The following is a 12,670-nucleotide window of genomic DNA, read 5'->3' as shown; positions in this document are numbered from 1 at the left end:
AATGCCAGAAGAAATGGTTCCAGTTGTCGAGGGAGATTGTGGCCAGGTCTGGTTAACAGAAGATGAATGGAGCACAGTAACCCAATGGTGAGGAAGAAAACCTACCAGCATCTCCACCAAAGACACATTTTTATTAGTGCAACAGGAAGCTCATCATCTCCCATCTACTATCACAAAGAAGTATAGTGCAAGCTTGTATTCATGTGACAGTGAAGATCTGCAGATCCTTCCTCCACACAGTTGCTCTACTGTTGCAGAAATTTCCCTTGGCTGTTATTTCATAGTATAATAACACGAAAAGAATTTGTTCATGTGATCTAGCAGCAGGTGAAAAATGAAGCTGAGCTGACATGCTTTTTCTCCATGGGAAATGGGACTTTGGGCAGGCAGAGGGAGAGTTAGCAAGCAAGGCATTGCTAGGAAAATTAAAAGTGGAACTGATGTGAATTAATGATTTAAAAAAACCCAATATTATGAAGCACAGTTACCAAAAAGTGAAGCATCTTTTCCCTGGTTGGAATAAAAGCAGAGAGTGCACCTGTGTAATGTATACATCTTGTATTCTCCTGTTGAAATACAGAGAAATGGAGGAACAAAGTCTATTGGATTGAGATTGAAATCAAGAGCTCTTGCCTGTTCCACAGACTTCTCGTAAGATGTTGGACGTGACCAACAAAAGTCTTGTGAGAACAGAAATTTCTATCAATTCTGAGAGAAAACAGAAGTCCAGACAGTACAGCAGCTATGATTGTAATCCACCCATATCTGATGCATGCAGTCAATACTACACATCCAGAAATGAGAAATCATTATTAAAAGCAGAGTTTTCTCTCATGCTCACGGCCTCAGCTCATTCTTTTGGCAGGGTTTAACTGTGAAGTGGCTTTTGTCCATAGGATGTGCTAACATAAAGGCCCAAACTGGGGCTGCATCAACACTGAGTCACATAGTCTGAAGCAATTGCAATCATTAGGAGTTAAAAAGTAACATTGCCCATTTCCTGGGGCATTATCACATTAAATAACACTCAGAGCCAGCCTGAGCATCTCTTAATTCAGTCAGACATGGCTCTCTTTCTACTCAAATGGCTGAGCAAGACTTTTGGGCACAGGTGATATTTCAGCAGGAAGAAGCTGGGCTATAAATAGAAACTCTGCAGCTGAAAACCATGTCTGCTACGAAAGCTGGGCAGTCCTGTCTGGTGGCATAGACTCTTGTTACTGCAGCTGACTTCATAGGAAGATAACAATAAAGAGACAGGTTTTGCAGTAATATTGTATTGATAAACTTGAGTGTCTCCAACCCAAATGTAGTAAACTTTGCAAGCATTTTACTCATCCATGTTGTGCAAATGAATAGCTAAAAGAGGTTACTCTGTCAGCAAGTACTTTGACCCTACTTACCACTGCCTCTAGTCTTCTATGAGTATAGGCCACCTCTGCTATGCAAGTACCTCTCTCATCTGTCTTTTCTTCTTTTTTTTTTCTTATTTTTATTTAAATTGATTATGCAGAATAGTTGGAATCATAACACAGTGGAAACAAAACAGAAGTAGCTACCCAAAGCCAGACAGCAACTGCTCAAAATTAAATGAAAATAAGGATATGAAAACTCAGTTTGTCAGGGAGAAGTCTTAAGCAATAGGACGTGATTCTTCTTTCACCAAGAGAGTTTGCTCCACTGACTTGAGCCCAGTTGCTTTAAATCAAGGGGCTCGAGGGCCTTGTAACAGCACATGGTATGTCTAGTCAGCTTTGTAATGCTAAATTTCAATTTCATAAATTCACTAATGAGCAAAATGAATAAAGGAATTAACGACGATGAGGAAATCTGCTCTGCTCAGTTTCCTCTCAATCCCATGAGCACATTAACTCAGTTAATGCCACCAAGGAAATAGAGCCATTTAGTAAAACAAAGCAGTCGATTAGATTAATCTGGCCCCACAGGACAGCAGCACTGCCATGGGCCGACGGGAAGGGTCCTTGCACAGCAGTTACAACTGGTGACAAAAGGAAACGGATTTCCATTAGAGAATGCCTAGCCATCAAAATCTAAAACTTACAGAAATTGGTTGATATTGAAGAAGTTGCTAGAAGATGCAGGCAATCTGCCAGCTTACTTGCCTGGTAGCACACCTCTCCAGCTGCCCTGCAGGCAGCCTCTGCCCTCTTAAGATTCCCCATCATTGCTGCAGAGACGGCTGTCCAGGTTCTCCATTTCTTTGTATTTTGCCAGGATAAGCAATGGGGAACCTGGGATGAGGTCAGGCAGCTTCCACAGCTGTGGGCTCCAGTATCCACTGCCTGTGAGCATCCCTCCATGGGAGCCTGCCTCAGCACTGGGGACTCTGCACCCCTCCCATTACTCAGGATGCCAGATCTCAAACTCCACTGGAGAAGAATTTAAGACCACCCAAAAAATCCCAAAGATCAAGTCCATTTGGATTTATCTTTCTTTTGCAGTCTAATGTCAGCAATGGCATAGCTTGGAAACATGTCACAGCCACCATCTGAACAGTCTGCTTTTCAGTAGAAGGCTGGGAATCATGGGCTGTCTGATTCTAGCGGTCCAACAAATTAAACAGAATAGAATCAGAAAGACTAGATGTAAATCATGGAAGTGTGATTAAATTAGGTTATAACAGTAGAGAGACATTCCAGCACTGGCCAAGCTAGCACTGTGCTGAGAAAACGGACAAGCATTCTTTCAGAGTTCCTGAAATTTGGGAGTAACCAAGGCTTCCAACTTTACCTAATCCTGAACAGTAAACTCATTCATATACAAACATCAGAGAAAAAAAAAGAGAGTAAATTTGGTAGGAGGGAACTAAGGCATTGTGCATAAATTAAAAAAAATCCTAGAGAGCCCTTGGGCATCTTCTGGCTCTGCATCTAGCAATGAAGATTAAATAAATGAAGAGACAACCCTAAGAGAAAGAATAATACTTATTTGCCTTGTACTTACTGAAAAGTCATCATCAGGGAATAATATCAGATCCTTAAACTGGTTATCTCCAATATTTTTTTCAATCTCTGTAATAACAGCTTCATAATCCAAAGGCTCCAAGAGTTTGGGTTTTTCCTGCTGTGGAAAAGAAAGAAAACACCAGGTAATCTCTCACATTTGCCTTCCTTCCCCTTCATAAACTGAAATCTGCTGCATTTTTCCTTTCTTACACCAAAGCGTGAATAACTTCTTCCTCCTCCATGTTCCCAGCTTGTTGCAGTTGAGCTTATTCAAGAACAGTGGGCCAGCTGTAACAGTCAGCTCAGAGACCAAAACCACCACATTAACTTACCTGTTATTCTCAGGAACACTCTTCCTCCATAGATACATGTAGACAGATAGATAGAAAGACACAACTTGAACTGAACATAGCTATAACTTTGAGCTAAAATGTTTTAGAATCAGTAACCTATTAATGCTTTCACTCTGTTACATAGTCCCACCTCTTGAACTGCTGGTAGTCTGTGAGTGCCACCACATTGTTTTACTTGGTAATAATCCAGTTACTCTCCTGTAATAAAGAGTCTGGCATCAGTCCTTATAGTTTCCTCTTGTCAGAACATGGATTAGCATCATCGTAATACTACTATTATTGACTAAAACTGCTGTAAAGTTAGAAACTATGATGGGAATGGCCAAACAAATGTAAAACCACACTGTCTTGAAATACAACCCAAAAACAGAAAAAAGAGAAGCCCATCTGACATGCTAGAATACACTAAACAAATGCAGAGTCATGTGGTAAAATGACATTTGCTTAATTCAAAGACTTAAGCATCAGAAAGGATAAGTGAAAAAAGGCAAGAGAATTGCTAGAAAGGATGGAAAAGCAGGTGATGAGAGAAAAAAAGGACAGTAGTGGAAAGTAAATACAGAAACACTTTTGCACAGGAATTTTGCAGTTTGCTGCAATGGTGTACATTAAGCTGTATTTTACCCATTTCTCTTGCACTGTGCAAGAACATCAGCCAGAATAATACAAAATTTCCCTCTCTCTTCCCTACACCAAGACCACGGTCTATTGAAAAAGAAAGCTTTCACATGTCCATAAAACATATTTCTCCAATGGACAATCTCATGATTCTCCATTGTATTTGATTATATATATCTCATTAATTTTTGGTCCATTATACATATAATAGTCCAAATAAACAAATACCTCTCTCTTTTCACTTCATTCAAGAGAGTTTCTGTTTTTTTAGTAATTACAGTCATCTCAAGATTTTTCCCCCACTATAGTGAACACTGTTTCCTTTTTATATTAAGCTTAAGACTCTCTTTGGTATCAAATGCATCTATGAACAGTTTAATTATCAGCAACACAGTCATCCAAAACAGATTAAAAAACTGGGATGTTCCTAGGATGTTATTCAATTGCTGAACAGCTTATGATAAAATCACGCAATAACTCTGGACTTCCACAGGTCTTCAACTCCCTGCTGAAAGCAGGACAAGTTGGATCAGGTAGCTTAGGAACTTGTCCAATTGATTAAAATACCTAATCTGTGCTTACACATTTACAGTCTTTATTTACCACACTGTCGTATTATTCATAACCCCCATGACTTAGAGGGCACACGATATTTTTGGTGCAGTAGATTTCAAAAGCTCATAGGAATGAGCAATATAATGACAACCTGTCAAAAGTTATTCTTTGCAGGACATTCTGCGTATGAAAACATTGGTACTGTTTTACAGAGGTTATTGCAGAGTGTGCCACAGTAATGGCTGTACTTTAAGAAGTACTGGCATCACACATGTATTAAATGACCCCTTGAGAAGTGAGACTGGGACTGTAACATCAGTGTTTAAATCTGTCTGTTGTGGCAAAGCAGCCATTGTTTGCTCTCAGTATTTCTTTTCACTATCTGTGAAATGTAATGTATGTTCACTACAAGAAGGACATTCAGGTGCTGGAGCATATCCAGAGATGGGCAATGAAGCTGGTGAAGAGTCTGGAGAGCTGGCCTTATGAGGAACAGCTGGGGATGTTTAGCCTAGAGAAGAGGAGGCTGAGAGGAGACACGATCACTCTTCTGCAGCTACTGAAAGGGGAGTTGTGGTGAGGTGGGCGTTGATCTTTTCTCACTAGTAATGAATTATAGGACATGAAGAAATGAGTTCAAATTGTGCCAGGGGAGGTTTAGATTGGATGTTACGAAGAGCTTTTTCACTGAGAGGGTTATTAAGTATTGAATGGGCTGCCCAGGTGGAGTCACTATCCCTAGAGATATTCAAAAGACTCATAGCTGAGGTGCTGAGGGATATGGTTTAGTTTAGTGATGGGCCTGGTAGTGTGAGGTTAGTGGTTGGACTTGATAATCTTGTCTTTTGCAACCATAATGATTCTGTGAGTCCTGAAAACCTCCAAGGACAGAGATGCAATTTTAAAAGTTGGAGCTGCTCCTTCAGCAGATCAGTCTAACTCTCTTCTCAATCTATTAGCTCTCTCAGTCCTATTTGCTGGCTTGAGAATTAGTAAAAGTGATTTGTATTTAGCAATCACAAAGCAAAAACACTATCTACTGATGCTGAGACACTAAAGACTTGTGAAAGATAGACAAGATCAACACATAACAGTAATAAATAGAACTTTTTTAAAAGATCTTTTCCAAGGAAACTAGTTTGTGAATGCTGCTGTGGGATGTGAGAGAGAGGAAGGAAAGGGAAGCAGTATTTGCGGTATTTGTTCTTACCTAAATACGATATATCTTCAACTACCAACTCACAGGAAACCTCTGAAATATCTGACTGTATGAATAAAATAAAAAGGGATTCTGACACACAAATACTGTTGTAGACTCTTTCCTAGATGAATCTGGAGATGTACAAGGTCAGTTGTCCATCTTACCTCAGAAATATGAGGGACAGATCTACTTAGAAATAAAACTCAGGACTCTTAACAAAAAAAACAAAACAAAACAAAAAAAGAAACTAGCAGAAGGCCACTGTAAAATACAAAAGGTCCAAATAGGAAGAAACAGATTTGAAGTTTAACTAAGATTCTGTGACAGGACTGCATACCAGTGTGTGATGTTCATGTAAGACAAGGCACCCCACTAGGATACAGGAGACTTTGTATTAACCCACTCATGTTACATTAAGACTATCTGAAGCTGGTACAAAGCCCTGTCCTATACCAGTTGATACATTAAAAACCAATCCTGCTCAAAAAATACTTGAGCTGTGAAGCAGTATTAATCTGTAGTGAAGTTTCAGTCTGCCATTTACAGACAGCAGTTCCCTACAGGAACGTACAGCCTCATCCAATCATCTCACAATGTGCTCATTCTCATTTCTTTTCAAGTTACCTTGAGTCACCACAGTATCCTTTATCCACAAGTTTTAGACTCTCCTTCATTACATCTACCATTGTATCTAGTTATTAAATATTCCTATATAGACATCAGTTTCAAGGAGCTTAAAACATGAAACATCAGCACACACTGAGTGTGCCATCTCAGCGGTACCACTCATTTTGGGAATGACGTCCAGGTCTGAACAAATTCACTCAATCCAAGTTCAGTAGAAAGCAATCTTGTAGTAGTGTAACTGTTACCTTCAGTGGGAAACCTTAGAGCAACCACTTGCAAGAAAATTCAAAGTAAAAAAAAAAATACATGCACTGACATTTATGAGGCACAAGTGTTTGATGCAGACATTTTTCCTGTGAAGCAGTTTCACTAAACCATGGATTTTTTCTGCAGAAAGTTTGTGACATTGACTATACTGAAAACCTCCCCTTCCTAGAGCAGATACTGTTAGGCTAATGGCTTTGCAACACATTCAACTTTTTATGTCAGACATGCCATCAAATCTATAAATGTCTACTCTTCAAAACCAGAGACACAGTACAAATCTTGGTCGGATGCTCCTTGGAAACCAAGAATGTTAGCTTTCAAAAACTCATGAAACCCCCATAAGTGGCTCACCTTCCTATTGAAGTCATAGGAAGAATGAAATGGGGAATGCCACAAATCTTGGGACTTCTCTTGAAATTTGGGGGAATCCCATAAAAATGTGCAGGACTCACAGGTTCTCCACACCAGTGGGAACTACCCTTTTTGCTGGGGCTGGCAGAATGAAGAGGTATTCCTTCTTCCCCCTGGAAATCCCTGCGAGGTTGTGGTAAGCGTAGCTATATCTCCTTCAAAATTAACATCAAACAGATGCTCAGCGGCAGGTGGAGGCAGGGTAAGCTATGTCATATTGGCTTCTCTTTTCTCTTCAGAAACTAGCAGCACTCAGAAAGCCACTTCTTATAGCTGTCTGAAACACTGCAGTGGAAAACTTGTCCTTGACAGCTGCAAAGTCATTTACATGAGACAAGGATGCAAGTAGAGAAAACCCTGAAGCAAAGAAACTGAGCAAGTCTGTGAACACCACTGTTCCCATAGCACTAATTCTCTTGCTCTGAAGTGCTGCAAAGTTCATGATCTGATGGAAACATTTTGATAGATATTAACAGAGAAGTCTTACCAGAAAGTTTACACATCCATAATATACCTGTTAGTAGGTGTGAAGTTATCTGAATTACTGCAAACTTTTTCAGGGAAGCACTGCAATATTTATGGTGATGTTTTCCTATTTCAATACATTGACTGCAGAGATAATTTAGTGTATTCTGTGCCAGCATCAAGCATGACAGTGTAACAGAAATGATGCCTCTTTATCAATTTTTGTTCTTACAAAAAGACTATACAACATAGACGCCAATTCCATCATTTGTAGAGGCACTACTTTGAATTTAGCAAACCTTAGCACTGCAATGCTTAGTACTGCAGTTGTGATGGGAAGTGGCAGCTGGTTTAGTTTATCTCTAGAAGGCGTGGAATGACTGCTCAGTTTTCTCATAGTGAGCAGACAGAAGTGGTGATGCTGGGATTAGCCAACTTTTCCCTGTGAGCACTAACAGAGAGTTGTAAATGAGTAGGGCTGATTTAAAGCTAATTTAATAACCGTAGCGCTGTCTCTTCTCAATTTAACTTGTCTGTTCTTTTTGGACACATACCAACCTAGCAATCTGTGCCAAGACTGAATTATGCTGGCTTGAATTTTTATAATGCTTTTTATATTCTCTACCTCAAGTGAGTAATGAATTACATTTAGTTGTACTGAAATGGCTGTGAATACATCTAGTAAAAAGGCACTCTCCGACTCCTCACCTGCTACAACAATCACAGCAGTACCATTTATTTCACACCCTGGCAGTATTTTGGAGCACATTTCTGTATGTTGTTGACTCAACTCTTCCAAACTCTTTTTGAATTATGAAGAGATCTTTAATGAGTGCTTGAGCCAATACCACAGAGGGATAATCACATGGGTGAAACGGCCCAGATTCCATCAGTGACGTACAGCTTGATCACCATCATCAGGTACAAAAGCATTATTTTTCCCAGTAATAATAACCTAAAATATCTACATAAATGATTTTACAGAAACAGAGATGGTACCTGGCTTGTCTCCAGCTACACAGATACTGTGCATTGATGCTAGTACCTGTCTCCTCTTCATAATTATATGGTAAAATGACTTACATATCATCCTCCTGAAGTTCTATTTCTGTGAACACTCACTAAAGGAGGAAATGATGCAACTGAGACCAATAGTCTCTGGATAGTCATCCCAAGAACTTCCCCTTTTGAAAATAAACTAGACCAAATGCCATGATTTTCTAATGCTTTAATGACGTATTATTCACAAACACCAAAACCCGAGCATCTAAAATTTACTCAACTTAATACAGATGTTTAAATTAATTTCTTCTCTTCCCTATGCCAGAAAGAAGAAAACTAAAGAATCTGATATAAAGAAAGAATTTAATCTGATGGACTTGTTACTTGGACTAAAATACCTTCATGACATGTATGTTCATAAAATATAGTGAAAAGAATTGCAATGGCCAAATTGGTCATCAAGAGGGACTCTTATTTTATATTTCATCCAAGCTGTGGCTTGTCTAAAAGTACAATTCCTTCTAGTATGTATTTGAAATACTGACACGGGCAGACTTACAAGAGAAAGAGACACTTGCTGAATTAACAGCATTACCTTCCTTCATTTTTTTATAGACTTCTGGATGATACTATTAACCAAGCCCAATCCTACTAAAACTCTCAACAGCAAAAGAAATTACTTTCCAAGATGACATCAATGTGAAGTGCTTCTCACGCTTCTCATTCTTCCTCTCCTTTCCCTAGTTAAATACTCTCTTTGGCATAATACATGACTATTTTTTTATATATATATCATTAATGTATGTAGTTAATTTTATTCCACCAGGGTGGGCCAATTTAATTTAGCTATATCTTTGCCAAGCCTGTCCAAACTGAAGCTCTGCAGAGCTCTGCAACTTTTGGAGGAAGTGTAGTGAAACGGCTGAATTTAACCCTATCTTTAGATGTCCTAGTGATGCAAACTGCTCAGCAGTTCTGAGGCACACTAGCCTAATGAAGGAGCTGAGGCTAGAAAACCATTCACTTTTTCTGAAGTCAGCAAAACTTCTGCTTTTTTTGTAGGTCTAATGCAGTACAGCAGTTTGACACCTGGGCTGACGTCCCTGGGAAGTGCACCGTTTTCCCCCAGCAGCTGAGATTACCAGTGAGCAGCCACATGACCCATCGTGCTCCTGGCAGCATTAGTAACCAGTGAGCAGAGATAGAGCAGCCACAAGGGGATTATGTTGTCCCCAACACTTGCAAACTGCTGAGCTGGGAGTAACAAGTCTCATCAACTCAAAATGCTCTCACCCCACAGGCCTGTCGTCTCTCTGCTCCTAACACACTCCATCATTGTGTTACAGACTTTCTTAAAGGAAAGTAAGTTCTGCATTTCATGCACTGGGGAGGAAATTCAGCATCTGTAAAAGGCATTTGGGGAAAGGACAGGGACACACAGCCAAAATCAGCAGGCAGATGGTCCTTCCTGGCATCTATGGTCAACAAACTTTCCGGCCATGTTACAAAGGCTGCACTTGGCTCAGTATGTGATCCACAGCAAACAAATTTATTAAAATTAGTGGTACAAAGAAAATTTTCTGCAACACTCCCTTTCTACCCTAGAACACATTCACTTGTTGGGTCCAAATGTTTAATTTGTTACATCTTTCAGTAAACCTTGGAGAGCTGTGCTTGGAATGAATCCAGCCAGTCTTTCAGGGCTGCACAGTACAACTGATACGCTCTTCGGTGTCAGCGTTGCAGACAACATGCCAATAAATTTCATTAAGGCGATTGCCAGTTCCCACAAGACACTCATACAGAATAAATTGCAAACGATTACAAAAGGATTCAACCCCCCAAATTCCTAGCTATTCAGAAATCAGTTTCCAAAATGCTGCAGTGCCTATCAGCTTAAACAGTGTAAAAGCAGGGAAACCCGGGGAAGATCCTCCTGGGAATCAAGAAAGTGAAAAGCTATTTTCTTTCATTAAAGTCTCTTTATTCAAAGAAAATTCTAATTTAACACCAGTAAGGGATTTGTTTGACTAAATGAGATTTATTCTGTATTAACAGCTGGGAGGGGTTGATACCTGATTGCTTACATTGGAAATTTGTTTTGTGGAGCAAAGTCTACAGAGTCTTCCCACTTTAAAAGTTACCATAAGAGCATTCAGTGTGCTAAATATTTGGCAAAATTGAAACAACTTTGATCTGGATGAGCTAACTCAGATCAATTTTGTTTTAACTGATAGGCCAGCTGCAGCCATCAGAAACTGGAGTGGTGCAGACATGTAACTTCTCCAGCAAGCTAACTGACAAGTGACCAGGGTTAAGACTGCTCAAACCACAGAGACACATTCTCAGGCAACTGGAAGTAACCCACTCTTTCTAGTACCTTCTGTTTATCAAGTTAGAATTTATCATCACTTTCATTATGAATTTTGAAAGCAACAACTCTTATAAAACTATCTCACTCATTGTTAGATGTACAAGCCACACAGGACTGTTGGTTTAGCAAAGCATCCATGCTGGAGGCTGAGAGGGGATGCTTCATGATGTCTTCAACTTAGTTGCAAATGTTTCCTGACTTATTGTTCTCAACCATTATAGACCCAGCATTGTATCCTCACTGTGTTGCATTCAATGACTGGCACTTGCCATTTCAGACATTAGATAAAATTACGAATATAGTCTACAAAATATTCCAGGTAACAAAAAAAACAACTAACTTGTCCTCTGTGTTTATGCAGTAGCTGAAAACCCTTTTTAGGAAGGAGATAAGCAAACTTAGTTCAATCAGCAAATTAGTAAAATCAGCATTATCATGCCACTGACAAGATGATCTCTACAGAAACTGCAAACTTTTTAAATTAGATTCCACGATTGGCTTTTCAAAATGTCAAAACCAATAGTTTCTAAATAGGGAGTATTTCTGAAGTCTAGACTAAATATTTGCCCATAGGTCACTTTAGGGGAAAAAAACAAGAAAGTCTTGTAAAGTATCTTAAGGTGTTTTTTAAGTTTAATTTACCCAGACCTCTAACCTGGCAACACTCAGTCACTCAAATCTCCTTATCTGACCTTAGCCAGAAAAAACAAAAACACGGTCATAGCAACAAAAGGTTTTCTTTAAAGACCATACTGAATCTCACAGCAAGCAAAGACAAATATGCAATTCATTCATCTTCACACTGACAGATACATGAACAGGCAGGCAGGATGTGCTGGAAGGGGCTTGGGAAGAAAGGGTGGGAGCTGTGGGGCAGCACTTCACCCAGCCACTTGCTTCGCTACTGATTACTTCATCCCAGGAAAGGAGAAGTTAATTGTCCTGCCCTGGGCACCACAAAGGGGATGCTGGATTGCATCTAGTTCAACTACTCTGTAAACACTCTTTGCTTCATGTTCACCTTTCTAGCACAGTTTCAAGTGGGCAGATTCATAGTAGAAAACAGATATGTTAATAAAAACACTACATGCAGATTGCAGGATGCATTTGACCAAAGCTTTTAAACTCACAGTACAAAGTTAATGTAAATAGCGCTTTTGACTGTGTGTATAAACACACGTGTATGTATACAACCAGAATACAGAGAGAGTCATTGTAGCTTAAGGAAAATCTGCATTTCAAAAAAGGCTCCCAATTTTTGCCCTGAAGTGGCACTCAGATGACATTTATAGCAAAAGCAAAAACCCTGCTCTGACAACTACAGTATCTATAAAGCAATATTAGAACTGATTACGGTAACAATATCAGACCAAACCCATCCTCTCCATTTGTACAAACTCAATGAGTAAGGGAGTTGGAGCAATCTACCCATGGCCACCTATGCGTAGGCTCAGGGGCAGGAGAGAAGGAAGGCTATGCCAGATGGGCTAGATGAGCCACTGCCCCATCAAGCTCACTTAGCATTATCCTGCTGCTCAAGCAGGCTGATTTTGCATAGCACAGGCCCAACACAAAACTGTCTTTAAAAAATATTTTCATTTACTTTGAAAAAAAGAAGCTTTATTTTTAGTAGACTTTGTTTTTACAGTACAGAGGAGCCTCTTTTTTTTTTCAAGGACTGAAGGGAAAACTCTAATGTCCATTCATTACATGCTAAAGACTATTTTAAGTCTTATGATGAATTTGCAACACAATGCACAAATAAACTACGTTGCCTATTTTCACTTAAATACTAAAATTTAGATGTATGAAGTCCTAGATCTGTAGACAG

General features: G+C 39.5%; 1 protein-coding gene across 7 annotated transcripts in view; it reads right to left on the bottom strand.

Annotated features, from left to right (window-relative positions):
- DOCK10 (dedicator of cytokinesis 10) overlaps positions 1-12,670 on the bottom strand; it is a 156,687-nt gene that overhangs the window by 94,372 nt on the left and 49,645 nt on the right. For all 7 annotated transcript variants that reach the window (XM_062005368.1, XM_062005369.1, XM_062005364.1 and 4 more), the window contains exon 2: positions 2,965-3,084. In XM_062005368.1, coding sequence (XP_061861352.1) covers positions 2,965-3,084 — 120 coding nt within the window. The remainder of the gene's footprint in view (positions 1-2,964; positions 3,085-12,670) is intronic.

The sequence above is a fragment of the Colius striatus genome, chromosome 12 (genome assembly GCF_028858725.1).
Source record: "Colius striatus isolate bColStr4 chromosome 12, bColStr4.1.hap1, whole genome shotgun sequence".
Classification (NCBI taxonomy): Eukaryota; Metazoa; Chordata; class Aves; order Coliiformes; family Coliidae; genus Colius; species Colius striatus.
The sequence above is the reverse complement of the archived record's forward strand: the minus strand, read 5'-3'. Positions and strand labels throughout refer to the sequence as shown.